The sequence below is a fragment of the Carcharodon carcharias genome, chromosome 32, assembly GCF_017639515.1.
Source record: "Carcharodon carcharias isolate sCarCar2 chromosome 32, sCarCar2.pri, whole genome shotgun sequence".
NCBI lineage: Eukaryota > Metazoa > Chordata > Chondrichthyes > Lamniformes > Lamnidae > Carcharodon > Carcharodon carcharias.
In genome coordinates this window covers 22,107,350-22,126,636 of record NC_054498.1, presented here as the reverse complement: position 1 = coordinate 22,126,636, position 19,287 = coordinate 22,107,350, and the positions used below count along the sequence as shown (strand labels likewise).

General features: G+C 47.5%; 1 protein-coding gene across 1 annotated transcript in view; it reads left to right on the top strand.

Annotated features, from left to right (window-relative positions):
* gramd2aa (GRAM domain containing 2Aa) overlaps positions 1-19,287 on the top strand; it is a 94,830-nt gene that overhangs the window by 52,774 nt on the left and 22,769 nt on the right. The window contains exons 3-6 of the mRNA XM_041178187.1: positions 5,606-5,722; positions 11,226-11,286; positions 13,871-13,943; positions 17,505-17,608. Of these exons, the coding sequence (XP_041034121.1) occupies positions 5,606-5,722; positions 11,226-11,286; positions 13,871-13,943; positions 17,505-17,608 (355 nt within the window). The remainder of the gene's footprint in view (positions 1-5,605; positions 5,723-11,225; positions 11,287-13,870; positions 13,944-17,504; positions 17,609-19,287) is intronic.

The window sequence follows — 19,287 nt, the reverse complement described above, 5'->3', positions numbered from 1 at the left end:
ACCCACCTCATTATACAATTCTAGATCTAAGACAGAATTATCCCTTGTTGGCTAAACAATGTATTGCTACAGGAACTGTCATGAAAACTTTCTACACACTCATCTTCTAGACTGCTCTTTGATTGTCCCAGTCTATATGAAGGTCAAGGTCCCCCACAATTATCCTTACAATCTCCAATAACTTCTTGTTTAGTGTCCTGTCCAACAGTACAACTACTCTTAGGGGGCCTATAAATTACTCGCACCAGTGTTTTTTAACACTTGCTGTTCCTGATTTCCATTGATTCTACTTCATGATGTTCTGAGACCATTGTCCTTAAGTCATCCCTTACTGTCAGGGCCACCCCCTTTGCCATCCTGACTGTCTCTCCGAAATATTGTGTACCCCCCGGTATATTCGTTCCTCAGCCTTGATCACCTTGCAGCCATATATCAGTAATGACGAATGGAAAAAAAAGGGAGCTTTCGGGTTGTGCAAGGGTTAAAAATGTCAGCTTGATAACATCAGTTTGAATTTTAATGCAGCGTATTAAGGAGGCTGCTGGTCTGCTGTTAGTTTTGATTTGATGTACAAGGGGCTTTGGAATAAGCTGCTCTCAGCTTAGTGTGAATGGATTCCTCTCTTAGGAATATTTTGGGATTAGTGGAGGGTGTGCAGATGGTCAGGAGCTGATGGCCTGGTTTTCTATGAGTGCCTTGATGGCTTAAGCTTTGAATTGTTTGTGACATCTGTTACCACGGGTAATATTATTATCGTTCACTTCAAGGAGTCCATTGCCCCAGAAGGGAAAAAAACACAGTAAAAGCTGGGAAATAAGGATACCGGCCCGAACTGGTCTTGTATAATTTAATATGGAACACCAGTTTAAAAACTGCGAAACGAGAATACTGGCCCGAACTGTTTTCTCCTTCTGGGATGGGGTGGCACAGCGGGTGGCACTCTCATTTCTGTGTCAAAAGGCTGTGGGTTCAATTCCTGCTCCAGGTAGTTGAGCTCAAAGTCCAGGCTAATGCTGGAGTGTGTTACTGAGGGAGTGATTTTAAACGATCCTCTCAGGTGCCCTGGGCGATGTTTATCCCTTAGTCAGCCAAAATAAATAGAAGAACTGTTATTGGATGTTGCTGTGTGTAAATTGGCTCCTGTGTGCCCTATATTATAATAGTATGTGACCTTCAAAAATTAACTGCTTTTGGGACTTCCTCTGGCTCGTTAAATCTAAATCTCTCTTTCTGCCTCATGGGTTTAATTACAGGTACAGAGACATTAAAATAAGTTGACAGTTTAAAATGCAGAGCAGTTGGAACGTGTATAAACTTAGTGAAATATCAGGGAACCTCAGTTGCAGCTACACGTTTCCTGTATTCTTGCAAACAATACTTAGTGAATAAAGGCTTTAACTCACTGATCTGGATATCGGAGTGTAAGTTTTACACAGGTGAAGCCTTACCCACCAGGAGCGCACACCAACAAATCCCATTCAGTTTAAGAATGAGTAAGTGTGTGTGTGCGCGTATGTGTGCGCGTGTGTGTGCGTGTGTGTGTGCGTGCGTGTGCGTGCGTGTGTGTGCGTGTGTGTGTGCGTGTGTGTGCGCGCAGTGGTGACCCGCCATGATGTCCTCTACCCCCCGCTCTGGCTGCAGGATGGGCAGCGGCATCACCAATCCAGCATGGGAGGCGGTGGTCAGTGCCAATGCCCTGCGGAGGAGGACAGCCACTCAGCACCCCTACAGGATGAATGGTCTCATCCATTCTGCTAGGTTAACTCAATCTTCTCATCACTCTCAACTCTCACACTCACTAAACCCATCACACACCTCAAGGGGCAACACCACTAACTCCCACACACACCCTCACACCTCCATCAGCCTCATATCCTCTGGAGCTCGCAGCCCCTCCTGTCCATGGCTCTGCTCACCACACAAACATTCCACACAGTGCCAAGTGTCCAGCTCTCTCTCTCACTCCATCTGTTCCTACGCAGGAGAAGCCTGCTCACATCAGCAGGGAGAGGTCCCACATTAGGTCCCTCACTCACTTTGAGGAGTGTGCCATCGTGCTGACTGGTGAGGGTGTTGACCCTGCCTATGGTGACAATGAGGTCAGCGGTGAACACCCTCCTGAGGATCCTGCACCACATCATCCCTCTCTCAACACAACTGTGAGTGTGTGTCTCTCTCTCTCTCTTTCCTGCTTCTGACTGTGCTGCCCTGCACTAATTATCTCTACCTTGGTTCACAGGGAGCTCTGCCAAGTGACCGACACCCTCAGCCAGCCAGTCCCTCAGCTCCATCCAGGTCCTCACCTCCAGCCAAGAGGACCCCTCCTCCACTGAAGAGCTGGGAATAAGCAACCTGGAAGGGCTTACCCACACCTTCTACCAGTGCAGAGGCACATGCCTCAGTGGGGCCTAGATCTAGAGGAGGCTCAGGGTCACAATCTGGTGGTCACTGCACAGACACATCTGCAGCAGGAGGAGACAGGTTTGGTTGAGCTCCCCGGCACCCGGAGGGTTGCTGGGGAAGAGGCATCTGTGAGATCTGAGTCAGATGATGAACCTCTGGATTCGACCTTCCAACTCATCCTGGAGAGTAAGCAGAAGGTGGGGGAACATCATGCAGAGCTGTTGGAAGCCCACAACAGAGTGGCATGTGAGTTGGAGGAGTGCGCCCGCCTGCTGTCTGATGAAGTGGTGCCCACATGTGCCCACACTGTGGTCTCCATAGGGAGGTGGTGGAGGCCATGGAGACCCTGGTCCAGGAGAACGTGGAGATGTGTGCAGACCTGCACTCCATCGCGGGAGCCATGGGGAGTTCCTCCAGTGGCAACGCGAGAGGGAAACGGGGCATCTCGGTGTCCCCCCCCAGGTGCCCCTCTCCTCAAGGAGTCAGGGCAGGGCCCTCGAGCACCCTGAAGGGAGGAGGAGAGGCAGCTGGACACCCCTGGGTCATCCAATCAGGAATCTCAGAGGCTGTCCTCTCCCTCCGAGTCCACTTTGCCTGTGAGTCCCTCAGCCTTGCCCTCTGTCACCGCAGAGGGAGCAGCTTACCAATGAGTGATTCTGGAGGGAGAAGTGTGCGCGTGGCAGGGCCTTTCGGAGCCTCAAGCAAGCACTCTCTCCCTCGGACGCGGATCCTTCACGTTTCACACATCTCAATATCCTGAGCGTTTTCAATGCTGCCTGCTGGGGTTCACTTTCAGTTGACCATCTGAGCTGATCTGCATCTCCAGCCACCCACTGACCACACTTCCACGCAGCACCTGATCTCACCCAATAACAACTCTCGTTTCAATTTCGATTTAGCCAGCTTGCTCCACCATCCTTTCCCCTCCCCCAGTCACCCATTTCCTTTCCCCTCCCCCACACCCATTTCCTTTCCCCTCCCCCACACCCATTTCCTTTCCCCATCACTGTTGACTCCCCCAGCATCACCTTCCACCTCCCCTCTGTGACCTGCCAGCCACAACCCTTTTCCTTTGGGGCTGTCCAGGTGGATGTGCACGTTCCCTTCCTTCCCGAAAATCCCACCCCCACCCATCCACACTCTCCTTCCCGACCTGCTCCTTCCCATCCCCAGGGTCCGTGTCTGCCTCCGAGCCCCAACCAATCACCCTCACCATCCCTTCTACCGCTGGTGTTGAACCCTCACCCTCCCACCCTTCCACCTCACCCTGCCCTCACCATGCTCACCATTCCCTCGCACCACACCCACCCTCAGTTTGCTCCCCAGGAGGCAGCATTGGACTCATCGGAGCCCTCCCTTACACGTTCACCTTGACATCCCCTACTCTGAATCCCTTACCCAGCTTGGAACTCCTTCTCCTCCCCCCCCACCCCCCCCCCCCCCCCCCCCCCCCAACCCCAGACTTCCACCCCCATTGGTCCTCCCGCCAGACTCCCTTCCTCTCCTCACCCCTTCCCTCCTCCGAACCCGTCCCCTTCCTCTCCCCCAACACCTACCTCTCCAGATGCCATCTTCTCCTCCATTTGCCCAGCCTCCCCCCATACTCCCTCCCTCCCCGACACCTTCATTTCCCCCTCCTGCTCCCAACCTCACCCCATCCTGACACCTCTTTCAAGCTGCCTCACGGTGGAGCCTTGTCCATGAGAATCCGCCCAGCGGGTCATGGATGTTCGTTCCTGCAGGATCCCATCGCTGCCGGCCTCCAGCATCTTCTGCTCCTCGGACGTCGGCGATGTGAGCAAGGCCCTGGCGGGTAAGGCCCGAATTCAGCATGTCCCGGTTATCGAGACGTGTTCTGCAGCGGTGTACAATCACGCCAATGTGGGCGGAGGGGATCGGTGGGGGGATCAACTCCAGCGGCCCGCTGTCGATGGGGCCGAGCGGATGATTGCAAACTGGCTTCACGACGCCGATTTCTGGCCTTCTCGCCATATTGTCCGCTCGCCCCACTGAGCACGCCCAGCACCAGCGGGTATGGAAAATTCCACCCTCAGTAAAACTTGTATTTTTCGTCATGTGACTTTATGGTGGATTCAAGATCGGCTTTGGTGCCTGCAGCTTTTAATGAAGCTCTCTTGACTTTGACACTAGGCAGTAGTTCATGAAAGAGTCCGGACAATATCCATCTTTTTCATCATTATCTGTGAGAGAGCAGGATTGATTGATTATATTAATTAGACAGTATACACTTAAGAGTTCCTTCATTTGAAGAGCGTAATGGAATTAGAGATGCTTGGAAGGACATTGTGTAATTTATTTATAATTACTTATTGACTAATTTCTGTTATAGTCAGTTGGGAACAGCAAATGGACAAATAGTTAGCCAGAAGATGGCTAATCTGACCAGAACTACCTTAAAGGATTAATTGCCCAACCATTGAGGAGTATTTCATTTATATTCCTTTAATCTTGCTTTAATATTGCAGAAAAGACAGATACTGAATGAGACAGCAGTCCTGTGGTCCACAATTCTATCCTGTGCACTGCCCTCACTGTGTGAGGCATCACCCAGATAAAGTTTGATCAGAGACTTAGTTAAAATTTACTGAAAAAAAATGCTATGCTTGAACGTTTATTGTTTTGTGACAATTTATTTCCTGTGTAAATCATATGTTGTATTGTTGCTCTTCTTTTATGTATGCTATGTAATTATCTTACCTGTAAATAAATGTGACTATTAGTTTTAACCTGTGTAAAATAGTTTGACCGTGAATATTTCCCATGTGTCTCCAGCCCTAAAACTCTCCATCTTTTCATTCCTCTAACTCTTGCCTCTTGCGTATCGTCCAATTTCTTTGCTCCACTGTTGGCAGCCATTGCTTCAGAGGCCTACCTTAAACTCTGGAATTTCCTCCCTAAACATATCTGTTTCTGCATCTCTCTCCCACTCTCTTTTCCTTTAAGATACTCGTCAGAACCCCATCTCTTTGACTGAATTTTGGTAATCTATCCTAATATCTCCTTATGTGGTTCAGTGCCAAAATCAGTTGGATAACACTCCTGTGAAGCACCATGGGATGATTTAGCACATTAAAGGCGCTATATAAATGCAAACTTTTGACTTTGAAGTCAGGTGTTGGGTTATAGCCAAGGGAACAAGGCCATTGATGGAATAGCATTTAAGTTGTTTCTGTTGTCACAGGTTGAAATCAGCATCTGAAATGGGGCCCCTGCAGACTGATCGCAGCCCCTCCCCCAACCTGGGTGTATTTGAGACCTCGATGGAAGAGGATAGTTTCGAATCCCGCTCACGCTACAGGTAAGTGACGTCTTACCTGAGATTCCCGCAGAGCTGACCAAGGAGCAGAAACTTGTTTTGACTTCTGACGCTTTGAGGGTTAAATTGTGTGGGCAGGTTGTTGAAACTGAGCTAGGTAGAAATTTGACTGGTGACCTGATCATGGTGCTTTAAAGGGACTCTATCATATTTCCTCTGGGTGGGGTGGGGGGATTCGAGGACTGCGGGGAGGGGGCTGTAATGTTAAGATGTGAGCAAGGACGGGCAGGGGTGAAATCAGGAAGTGCTTCTTCTCACACATAGTAGCTGGAATTAGGAATTCTCAACCCCGAACTATTTTAAAGACCTCTATCAAGTCATCTCAAGAGAAAAGGACCTCAGCCTGTTAAGTTAGACCCGCTCAGCTCTCCAGTCATTGTAAATGTTTAAACCACTTCCTCCCGTTCTGCTTTGTAATATGGGGACCAGGTTTGTGCTCAGTACTGTGGTCTAACCAAGGTTGTGTATAAGCTTAATGAACATCCTGCGGGGGACTTGGTAGGGTGGATACCAGAGGGATGTTTCTCTCTTGTGGTGGGGTGGGGAGGAGACTAGAACTAGGGGACACAGTTTAAAGATAAGAGATCTCCCTTTTAAGATGGAGAAGAGGAGAAATGTTGCTTCTCAGAGGGTCGTTTGTCCGTGGAATTCTCTTCACCAGACAGCAGTGGACGCTGGGCCATCGAATTTATTCAAGGCAGATTTTTCATTGACAATGGAGCCTAGGGCTACGGGGGACAGATAGGAAAGTGGAGTTGAAGCCACACTATCGAGTGACGGAGCAGGCTCGAAGGTCGAAATGGCCTATTCCTGCTCCTGAGTTGTATGTTCCTCAACATAACTTCTTTGTTTTTGAATTTTATTCTTGAAACAAACCCCAGTGCTTTGCATGCACTGTTTAATGACTTTGTTGAACTGTGTTGCTATGAATTGTGCATCTGTTCCCCAGGCCTCTAGGCATTTTCTTTTTATTATTCTCTCGCAGGATGTAGGTCCCATTGGCTAGGCCAGCGTTTATTGCCCACTCCTGATTGCCCTTGAGTAGGTGGTGGTGGTGAGCCATTTTCTTAACCCACTGCAGTCCATGAGGCGTAGGAACACTCACAGTGCTGGTAGGAAGGGAGCTCCAGGATTTTGACCCATTACCTCAACATCCCCTCTAGCTCTTTTGTCTATATCATCCAGCAGTGCTAAAGTACAGTCTGTTCCAAACGTCTTGAGCCACGAAAGGCAAACAGTAAATAAAATGAATGTTAGTGGAGCTGTGTTGCTCAGGTTTTGTGGACAGGCCTGACAGTCCATTTAAGGGGAGGCTTGATGCATACATGGGGAAGGGAATAGAGGGCTGGAGGTGAGGGAAGCAGGGACAGAGTGGCAAGAGGTAATTAGAGTTGGACAAGGTTTATGTGAGCCAGTTGGCCTGTAGCTGTGCTCTAGATTGTGTTACTAATGCAACAAGGCTCCAGGGCCACTATGATACAGTGAACATTGTTTGGCCCGGAATAATATGGATTTAGTTGGAAGTTAGTTGACAGATGGGAGAGGTTGTAATTGTTATAGTCAGGCAGCTGGTTCATAGACAGAATGTGGTATTGGAATCTCTGTACTTGTCTGCTTCCATGTCAGTAATGCAGCCAGATGTTGGACCTCCTTTCAAATGATACTTGTGAACAAGACTAGGCCAGAAACATTGGTATATTAGTTTATAAACAGAAATCTGACAGGGAGATCTGAGAAAATACATGTGTTGGCTACTACCAGAGTAATAACTGGAGTGTGAAAACTTTCATCGTACACACACCTTCACATTAACCATTGCCTAATTAGATCATTTAGAACAATTCTCTGAGGGCAAAGGTCAGTAGGTTGTTGCCCTCATTTCAAACTGCCAGACAAACATTGACAAGAAAGAGGTGAGATCCTGGCAGACACATAAAGCCCAAATTGTAATATTTCACATTTTGCGTAACAAGAACCTATAAGGACCAAATAGAGCCACTGAGTAACCCAACAGGAACAAGAGGCACATGGGAACACCACCACCTGGAAGTTCCCCTCCGGGCCACTCACCATCCTGACTTGGAAATATATCAGCTGTTCCTTCACTGTCGCTGGGTCAAAATCCTGAAACCCCACCCCCCAACCCCCAACAGCACTGTGGGTGTACCTACACTACATGGACTGCAGCGGTTCAAGAAGGCAGCTCACCACCACCCTCTCAAGGGGCAATTAGGGATGGGCAACAGATGCTGGCCTTGCAAGCGACATTCATTCTTAGAATAAAACTAATTAAAAGATTTTCAATTAACATAAAAATGGAGCAGTGGGCGGGTGGGATGGGAGTTGAGTTTGGTTCCTCCCTAATGCCCTTTGTAAAATCCTACACAATGCCAGTAACTGTTTGACTGTCATTGGTGGGGAAGGTTCCCAGAAACTCTTGCGTAGTTTGATTCAATCTCCTCCCATTCAATTCTTAATTGTCAATCGTTACATTCTGAAAGTTAGCACCTCCACTGTAAGCAAGATCTGACATGGAGGATACGTTCCCCAAGGAGAACCAATGAACCCTCTAGTGACAATACGATGTATTAAAAAAGCATTAACAAACAGTTCATTCATAAAAATTGCTTTTACTACAGGTCAATTAAAGTGTCAATCATACAGCCCCTTTAAAGTATCAATAGCAGAAACTGCAAGCACTTGAAATTTCTTTGTCATTTGTAAATAAACATTGTGAAATTGACAGAAGAAATCATTCCAATGTCTGGTTCAGTTATGGCTAACAATTAAAATCAATTTGCATTTCTCGAGCCCCTTTGACTTAGTAAAACGCCCAAATGCACTTCACACCAAGGAAGAAAGAGCAGGAAAAGGTCAGAAAATGGAGCGATCAAATCATTCTGCACCGTAACATTCCATGATTCTGTGATTTTGTGAACTGAGTTTGAGTTTTGTGACAAAGCGAGCTTAAAAAAGAATTGTATTTTGTATTTTTGCCCAGGATTTGAGTTGGTGACTGCTCCTTTAAAACTGAGTCACTCTGCAAAGGAAGTTGAATAGAAACTGGGGCCAAAGCCTTGTACCAAGCCTACCTTGATGTAATATTGTGAAGTCTGTTGTTATAGTTGTCCTGGGAACAAACTTGGAAGTCTTTTACAGACTTTTCCAATACTGTATATACAGATGTCATTATTGTTTCAGTTTATATTTGTCAGCACCTTGTGGCTAGGTTTCATAATCCATTTGTCATCCCATTTACTTTCTTCTGGGATATAAAACAGGAGAAATTCTTGTCCAATAATGTGGTAGTTGTAAATTGCTTAAAATGGGACAGTTTTGAAAATGTTGGTGAATGTTTAGAAACTTTAGGAAGGATAGGCTATTCCTGATAAGCCAGAGAAGCTGGCATAGAAAAGGAGGAGGTTCTGAGTGATCTGGCAGGCCTAAATGTAGATAAATCTCCAGGCCCGGATGAAATGTATCCCAGGCTGTTGAGTGAGGCAAGGGTGGAGATAGCAGGGGCATTGGCAATAATTTTCAATATCTCTCTGGCCACAGCCAAGGCTTGGACTTCAGCAAGGCTTTTGATAAGGTTCCGCGTGGGAGACTGATAACGAAGGTAAGAGCCCATGGGATCCAAGGCAATTTGGCAAATTGAATTCAGAATCGGCTGAGTGGCAGGAAGCAGAGGGTGATGGTCAAGGGGTGTTTTTGTGACTGGATGCCTGTGTCCAGTGGGGTTCCACAGGGATCGGTGTTGGTCCCTTGTGGTATATATAAACGATTTAGACTTGAATGTAGGAGGGTTGATCAGTAAGTTTGCGGATGACACAAATATTGTTGGAATGGTAAATAATGAGGAGGATAGCCTTAGATTATAGGAGGATGTGGACAGGCTGGTCAGATGGGCTGATCAGTGGCAAATGGAATTTAATCCGGTTAAGTGTGAGGTGATGCACTTGGGCAGGACAAACAAGGCACGGGAATTCACAATGAATGGTAGGACCCTGGGAAGTAGCAAGGGTCAGAGGGACCTTGGTGTGCATGTCCACCGGTCCCTTAAGGTAGCGGAACAGGTAGATAAGGTGGTTAAGAATATGGGATACTTGCCTTTATTAGCCGAGGCATAGAATATAAGAGCAGGGAGGTTATACTGGGACTGTATAAAACACTGGTTAGGCCACAGCTAGAGTATTGCATGCAGTTCTGGAATCCGCATTATAGGAAGGATGTGATTGCACTAGAGAGAGTGCAGAGGAGATTTACCAGGATGTTGCCTGGGCTGGAGAGTTTTAGGTATGAGGAGAGATTAGATAGACTGGAGTTATTTTCCCTGGAGCAGAGGAGATTGAGGGGGGACATGATTGAAGTGTATAAAATTATGAGGGGCATAGATAGGGGAGACAGGAAGGAACTTTTCCCCTTGGTGGAGGGATCAATAACCAGGGGACATAGATTTAAGGTAAGGGGCAAGAGTTTAGAGGGGATGTGAGGAAGGATTTTTTCACCCAGAGGGTGGTGGGAATCTGGAATTCACTGCCTGAAAGGGTGGTGGAGGAGAAACCCTCATAACATTGAAGAAGTATTTGGATGTGCACTTGCGATGCCATGGCATACAATGCTATGGGCCTAGTGTTGGAAAATGGGATTAGAATAATTAGGTACTTGTTTGACCGGCGCAGACTTGATGGGCTGAAGGGCCTTTTTCTGTGCTGTAGACCTCTATGACTATGAAAGCTCTTTGAGACCTTATGGGACTATGATGGCCCTTCTCAGGCAGATCACCAGTAATCACGAGCTGAAGCCAGCCACAAGTGATCCAAGCAAAGGTTTTGGTGGGGAGATAGGTTAGACCTCAACAATTGCAGCCTGTTGCTGATGTGAATCAGGCCACATCTGACCAGAAACCCCACATGATGACAGTGTGTCCAAGCAGACCTTTTGAGGCCCTTGTCTCTCTAATATAGCAGCACCAAGGAGTGAGCTTGATCTCTGCATCACCAGGGGAACAGATGAATCTGTTTCCTCCCCCGATAGTTGGAGGGATGTCAGTCTTTTATTTGACCTTCCACCTTCACAACAGGCCTCAGTTTACGATCTCTCCGAAAGACAGTGTCTGTGACAGTGCAGCACTCCCCAAGTCGCTGCAGTGAGGATCCAGCCTCAATTATCTGATCAAAGCTTGGAGTGGGGCTCGAACCCACTTGAACTCACTTAGAGACCAGGGTGTTGCCCTCTGAACCTTAAAAAGTCATCAGCCTGATTATTTGTTTCAATTTACTTAGAGAAGAATATTCGAATAAAATATAAACCCAGTTTGTTGCATCGGAACTCTTTCAAACGTGTACGCCCATAGGTGAGCACCTCTATTCAGGTGTGCTCACACCAGACAGTGTTGGAATTAATATGAACCAAATCTTTCAGACCGGAGATTGAGGTGATTCACCAATTTATCTCTTTAATGTTCTGTTTCACCTATTTTCAGGGAGCAGAAGTTAAGTGAGTCGATGAACTCTGACGACTTCAAGAAGTTTCACCGCGGCTCTGTGAGTATTCTGTTCATTCTGATCTCCCACCCTCGCTGGGCATGAAGGCGGCCAGGGTTGCCAACCATCCTGGAATGCCCTGGAGTCTCCAGGTATACTCAGGAGAGAAACCACAGGAACGTTTTAAAAAGCAAAACTGTTGTGTATTTATCTTTCTTGATTATTAGTTATAAAAATATATAGGAGACAGAAAAGGGGTGTGAAACTGGGGGAGGTGGTTGAAGGTGGAAGGTCATATGATGAGGCCCCCAGCCAGAGTTGGCAACCTGAGTTCCGATCCTTAATGCATGCCGGTGAAATTCTGAGGGTCAAACCTGTGGGCCAGACATGGGCCTGAATTTTACACAACCATCCCCCCCCACAACACACCGGTGGGTTTGTAGGCTGGTTTGGGGGGGTGTGGGGGGGGGGGGGGGGGGGGGGGGGGGGGGGGGGGGGGGTGTGTTGCGGTGGGGTGGGGGGGGTGTGGTGGGTGGGTTGGGTGGAACATAAAATTCCTCATATGATCTTCCCACCCACCCTGAACTCAGTGATTTTACGCTGGGGGCAGGCAAGGCCTCCTTGTCCCAATTGAGGCCCTTAGGTGGCCAATTATTGACCACTTAAGGGCCATTTCCTGCCCAGTCTCATTTTTAGGCTGGTGGGAGGAGTTCACGGGTATGGGGAAACCCGAAAAGAATCGGGTTCAGGCCTCAGGCAGGAAGGGGGTGGGGTCTCCATCAGAAGCCCCCCTTTTAACTTCGGGCGCCACCCCCCCCAACCCCCTTAATGTCCAGTAACCTCAGGACCTCCCTCCCCACCCTCCGGCCTCTTCCCCGACATCCCAATCCTCCAATGTCCATCCCCCCCACCCACAGACCTCCCTTGCCCTCCCCACCCTGAGACCCCCAACACTTACTTCTTCCTGGAATCCCGGGGCTTAGATTCTGGGGACTGCCTGCAGTCCCAGTTCTGTCCACTGCAGCTCCTGGCGCTGCAGGGACCAGTGAGCCGCTGGCCAATCAGATTGGCCGAGTGAAGGGCGGAAGTCCCGCCTGCAGCCAATTAACGGCTTGTTGGAGCGTGAAATGGCTCCGGGGGCGGACAGTGTCGGCGGGAATATGTTCCGCGGTGACTCTTTGGATGCTGGGACAGGAAATCCCACCATCCTAAAAAGTCTGGTCATGGTCCTAGTTTTCAGGGATCTGCGGAGTCAAATCCCAGTAAGGAGGGCATTCCTGACATATGACATATGACCGTGACATGTGACATATTACCATGAGCAGTCTGGAGATCCTAAAACTCTGTTGTTACTTGGCAAAACCCCAGCTGAACATTGACTTTTGGGGTAGAGGGGCCACATCTGGGCACATATAAACATCTGGACCCATGAATGAGAAAGCCAGATGTGAGAATGAGTCATGGGAGGGCAGGGTCCTTGTCTGAAAAGCCTCCAGCAAGAGATTCGGAAGGGTGTGTTACTCTCAGGCACCACCCTTGTAGCGGGAGACGAAAGCTGGGTTTTGTTCAAGATCACTCACCAATGGAAGCCCTGCTCACCACCCGGCTCGATGGGAAATTGTGTGATTTTTCACCCCATAGTAGCCAGAAGCAAAACTCCCTGCCCCTGGGTCTCCACTTGCTGTAGGTGCTGGTTATAAGGAGAATCGGAATTAGAACGGTATGGGTAACCCTTCTGTGACCTACGACTCCTTTCACAGTACGATGCTGCCCTTTGACCCACCCAACACCTCCCAAACCAGGGCACTGCCTCTCTGACCCCTGACATTTCCCCTAGTGCAGTGCTGACCTCTGACCATTACACAGCACTGCCCACAAACCCATGCCACCCCCCCCCCCTCCCCCCCACCCCCACGCACGAGAGTGCTGATCTTCTGACCCCTGGCACCCCCTACATTACAGAACATGGGTCCCTCTGTGCCCCTACCACCCTGACTCTCCTACAGTACAGAACACTGTGACTCTAACCCTCTTCCCTGAACTCCCAAACTCCTGGACCCCCTGATTAAGTGTGCTGTGACTGACCTCTCCCATATATCCCAGATGTGGGGCGGGACTTTCTGGTAATTTCTTACCACCAACCAAAATATTACATTTTCCTCCAGATTTACTTGCTAATTATTAACCCCAAAAATCACAATGACAACTGTTTGGTCTCTTGGTTAAAATAACTGAGTCTAAGTGCTCCATTCATCGTCTTTATGTCTTATTGATGACTGTTCACGTAATAGGATGTTCCACTCCAAAGACTTGAGCATTTGATAGAGGCCAACACTCCTAGTGAGGGAGTGCTGCAGTGTCGGAGGTGTCATCTTTTGGATGACAAGCCACAGAGGGGCCCAGTCTTCCCTCTCATTGAATGCAAAAGATCCCAGGGCCTGACTTTGTAGAAGGGCCAGGGAGTTCCTGAACAATCTTTATTCCTCAAGCAGCATCTCCAGGACAGACTATCTAGTCATTATCTCATTGGGATCTTACTGTGCGCATATTGGCTGTCCCATTTCCCACGTTCCAACGGAAGGAAGAAGCTTTAAGGTGTCTTAAAGTTACGAGAGGTGCTATGTAAAGTCTTTGTTTCTTTCAGACCATAAAGAAATACAACTCTCAGTATCACAAACTCTTCAAGGAAGTTCCCCAGCAAGAGACATTGAGGAAAGGTGAGTCTCTGTCCAGAGAGAACCAGTCACTTGGACAGAGAGTGAAATAGATGTTACATTTTGGAAAAAAATTAATGTGCAAACTTGTGTAACCAAAAATATAACTTTAGTAAATTTGAAATGAATTTTGCTGGACAGATTTGAAAACATTTTGTCTCCTATGATGTTGAAATAAACCCTAAAATTACAGTAATAAAATGATTCAAGTATTGTGGCGCTGTAGTAGTAATGCCACTGGACTAGTGATCCAGAGGCCCAGGCCAGTGCTGTGGGGTCATGGGTTCAAATCCCACCATGGCATTTTAAATTCAATTAATTCATACATTTGGAATTTAGCACCAGCAGTGTGTACCATCTACAAGATGCACTGCAGCAACTCACCAAGGCTCCTTCGACAGCACCTTCCAAACCTGTGACCTCTACCAACAAGAAGGACAAGGGCAGCAAATAGATGGGAACATCACTACCTGCAAGTTCCCCTCCGAGCCACTCGACTTGGAAATATATCGCTGTTCCTTCACTGTCGCTGGGTCAAAACCCTGGAACTCCCTCCCTAACGGCATTGTGGGTGTACCTACACCAGAGGGACTGCAGCGGTTCAAGAAGGCAGCTTACCACCACCTTCTCAAAGGGCAATTTGGGAAGGGCAATAAATGCTGGCCTAGCCAGTGACATCCACATCCCGTGAACAAATAAAAAGAAAAATGAGTTCCAATAATGGTGACCATGAAACTATCATCGATTGTTGTAAAAACTCATCTGGTTCACTAGTGGGGGGGGGAAATCTGCCATCCTTACTCAGTGTGGCCTACATGTGACTCCAGACCCACAGTCACGTGCTTTGACTCTTAACTGCCCCCTGAAATGGCCGAGCAAACCACTCAGTTCAAGGGCAATTAGGGATGGGCAACAAATGCTGGCCTTGCCAGTGACACCCACATCCTGTGAAAGGATTTAAAACAAGTTATTGTTGGAGTATTTTAAAAAAGTCAAAACAGAACTTTAGCACTTCTGCTCACCCCATGTTCTGCCTTTTCTTGCTTTTATCATGGTAAAAGTCTATTTTGCAAACATAACCTAATCTAACATTATTCCAGCGCTGTGCTCTCCGCATTATGTGCAACCATGGGAGGGGTGGAGGGATGGGAACAATGCAAAGTCTGAATTTACATGTTACTCACCTCTTTCCCATGGGTTCCCAGCAGCCTGGGATAGGGCCACAATCTGTGGTTAACTGCATGTAGTAAGCTGCTGGTAGAGAAACACCCTCATGGCACTGAGTAAACAAATTGTTGCTGTATAAATAACCCCTCAGAACACAAGGACTCAGCAACAGGAAAAGACTGAGAGGCCCAGATAAGCCCCACCCCTTTCCCCAAATCAGATTCCAGTCGCCTGTCACGCACCACATTTCAATATCATAAAAAGGCTTCAGTCCATCCCCTCGCTCTCTTGTTGGCTCACCATAGCAACCGTGTCTTCAGCAGCATTGACCTTGCACACTCCGGATCCCTGTCGAACTCTCCCCACCTCTCACTCTAATCCTCTTATTAAAACTCACGTCTTTGACTAAGCTTCTGATCACCGGTTTGATCGCTTGTTTTTGTGTGGCCTCCTCTATAAAACGCCTTGGGACATTATCGTCTCTATTTGGATGGCTGTGTCGTGAGCCATAATCCAGTGACTATTTCGATATGACACCTGCTCCATACAATGCTATCCATAGATACCACTTGGCTGGAAATTGTAGGGTTAATCTTACGGATTCATGTGTGGGGGAGGCTGGTGGGGAGGGGTGTGCGTTTCGAGAATTCAGGCTTTCCTGGTGGACACTCCCACCAAGTGAGGCCTTAGGTTAAGAGCGCACTTGTAGAGGCTAAAGCTCCATGCATTCTGCTTCAAGCGGTGGGGTAAGAACTGTTGGCATTGATAAAGCACCTTTCAACATCGTAAAATGTCCCCAACCACTTCACGGGACAAAAATTGACACCAAGCCAAGGCGGAGATATTAGGAGGGTGTCCATAAGGTTCTTGGCCTAAGAGATCGTTTTAAGCAGCATCTTAAAGGTGGCGAGGCAGGGGGATGAGAGAAGGAATTCCAGAGTTTAAGCCTGGAAGGCTAAAGGCACAGCTACCAGTGATGGATAGAAGGGGTGGGGGACGCACAAGAGACCAGGTTTGGGGGCATGAAGAGTTCTCGGGGGGTTGGAGAGCTGGATTGAGGTTGCAAACAATGACTTCTGGTCAAATGTTTCCCACAAGCCAAACCAAACAGAAAATAAGTAAATAAAACTGGGTAGCTAGGAATTTTTGTAACAAAAACAAAAATACCTGGAAAAACTCAGCAGGTCTGACAGCATCTGCGGAGAGGGATACAGTTAACGTTTCGAGTCTGAATGACTCTTTAACAGAACTAAGGAAAAATAGAAAAGAGGTGAAATATAAACTGGTTTAAGGTCGGGGTGGGGGGGTGGTGTGGAGGGTCAGTGATAGGTGGAGGCAAAGGAGAGATAGCCAAAAGATATCATAGACAAAAGGACAAAAGTGTTGACGGTGGTGATATTATCTAAGGAATGTGCTAATGGAGACATTAAGGGTAGAAAGCAGGACAAGCAAGGTACAGATAGCCCTAGTGGGGGTGGGGTGGGGGGAAGGGATTGAAATAGGCTAAAAGGTAGAGATAAAATAATGGGTGGAAACACATTTAAAAATAATGGAAACAGGTGGGAAAAGAAAAATCTGTATAAATTATTGGAGAAAGGGGGATCGGAAAGGGGATGGGGATGGACCCTGGGTGAGCAGACATCTGGACACCGCTGCCCAATATCACCAGACTGCTTACTCCCACATGAAGATAAGCATTGATTCGATACAACATGAACATCTTCAACACATACTTACCATCTCATTACAAGTACCACACGGAGGATAGTCGAGACACATTTATAATGTTGCTACGCATAATGATTAAACATATCCTTAGCACAATGTGCCTTGTAACTAACTTCAGAAGAGTGTCCATTGCTGTCCTAGTTTGAAGTTTCTCTTCCCATTACATCCAGTGACCCAAAGTAAGCTTCCCGATTTCGCAGTCATTTATGCGGAGTCATGTCCTTAGCCCATTCCCATGGGCCACCAAGCTGAAGCTGCTGAAGGGAAAAATCAATAACCCTTACAGCTGGAGGAGTGACTTTGATCTCATCCAATCAGGATCGATTCAAACACGTGGCCCAGAGATGGGTCGGCCATGGTTGCCACCCATTCACCGTGGGATGAAGCACTCTTTGGCATTCAGCTGTTGGGGCAGATTGGAGGGTATATCTGATGTCAGGGTGAGGTACCCAGACACTAGAGGCTAACTCCTTGGGCGTGAACTTCTGGTGTGAGATGTCACGGTCCAGATAGCAACCCCTAGAAACCATAACTAGGGAAAATGTTCCATTATTCAACATCAATATGTCTCGCCTCGAAAAACAATAAGTTAAGTTAACCAGAGCAAGAAATGTTTTGAAGGATTTGTGTTTGATACTTTTTCTCTGTTCCTTCTGGATTCCCGTATAGTCTATTCCTGCGCTCTCCAGAAAGATATCCTGATCCAGGGTCGTCTCTACATCTCCAGCAACTGGCTGTGCTTCTACGCTAACTTCTTTGGAAAAGACATTAAGGTGTGTGACCAACCAGAATGATATTCAGTTCATTCTTTCTCTATAGAGTCATTTACAGGGCAGAGGGAGGCCATTCAGCCCATTGAGTCCATGCCAGCCAGCTCTCTGTAGAGTATCCCAATTAGCCATATTCTTCCGCTCAATCCCCATAAGTTGATTTCCTTTAAGTGCCCATCCAATTTCCTTTTGAAATGATTTATTGTCTTCACATCCACCACACTTATCAGCAACGATTCCAATCATTACCTTTTGCTGCATTAAAAAGCTCTTCCTCACACCCCCTCCTCTCCCCCGCATCTCTCGGTCAAAATTTTAAATCCCTGCCCCTTAGTCTTTGTACCATAGCTTTTTTGTGTCTACCTTTTCTAAACCTGTCATAATCTTGTACACCTCAGTCAAATCACAGAATCTTTTCAGTGCAGGAGGAGGCCATTCACTTGCTCTCTAAAGGAGCATTCTACCTAGTACCACTCCCTGCCTTATCCCTGTAACCCTGCACATTCTCTCTTTTCAGGTAGAAATCCAATTCTCTTTTGAATACCTCGATCGAACCTGCCCCCACCACCCTCTCAGGGAGTTTTTTCCAGTCTCCAACCACCCTCTGGGTGAAAAAATGTTTCCTCACATCACATTTACACCGTTTGCCAATTATTTTGAATCTATGCCCTCTAGTTCTTGATGCTCCCTTGAGTGGGAATGGTTTCTCATTATTTACCCTGTCCATACCCCTCAGGATCTTGAACACCTCTATCAAGTCTCCTCTCGGTCTGCTTTTCTCCAAGGAAAACACTCTCAACCTCTCCAATCTATAAAATCTCCTCTCAATCACTGTTGCTCCAAGGAGAACACCCCCAGCTTCCCTGACCTCACCTTGTAACTAAAATTCCCTGTCCCCGGACCCATTCTGGCTAGATCTCCCTCTGGCCCCTCTCAAGGAACCTCACAACCTTCCAAAAGTGGGTGACCAGAACCGGACACAATACTCGAGTTGTGGCCTAACTAGAGCTTTATAAACGTTCAGCATGTCTTCCCTGATGTTAGTACTCAATGCCTCTATTCATGAAGCCAAAGTCCCGTATCCTTTGCTAACTGCCCTCTCTCAACATGTCCCTGCTGTTATTTGAGCTTCACTAATAACTGCAAAATCTGAAGAATAAATCACACTACATATAAAATCCCAAAGGGTTGTTGCAAGAAGATAAACAATTAGGAGAAATGATTGACTTTAACAACATTATTCTCACATCGACAATATATATTTTGTTTAAATGTGAGGGGAATTGAAGGAGAACGAGCGGACATGGACGTGGATACCCAGGGCGGGATTTTCCAGGAACGACAGTGTCAGGCATTGTCAATGGCGGGAAGGGGAAATTCGGGAGACTGATCAAAAGTCAACTTAATTGTGGCCGGTTCTCCAATTTTTACAGCGCTCAAGGAGGCCATTTGGCCCACCGAGTCTGTAACTTGCTCTCCATCCCACCCGCAATGATAGATGGAGACCGGAAAATCCCGGGTAGTGTTCTGCTGATCAGCCGCTATACGGCCAGTCCCTTATTCAGTGCCGTTAGCTTCGATGGCTCTCAGTATCGGTGAAAGCCATTGTGCCTGTTTTGTGCCCCGACTCGTGTTCAATTTCACCTCCCCCCCCAACCCTCGCGAGACTGAAACTGACGCAA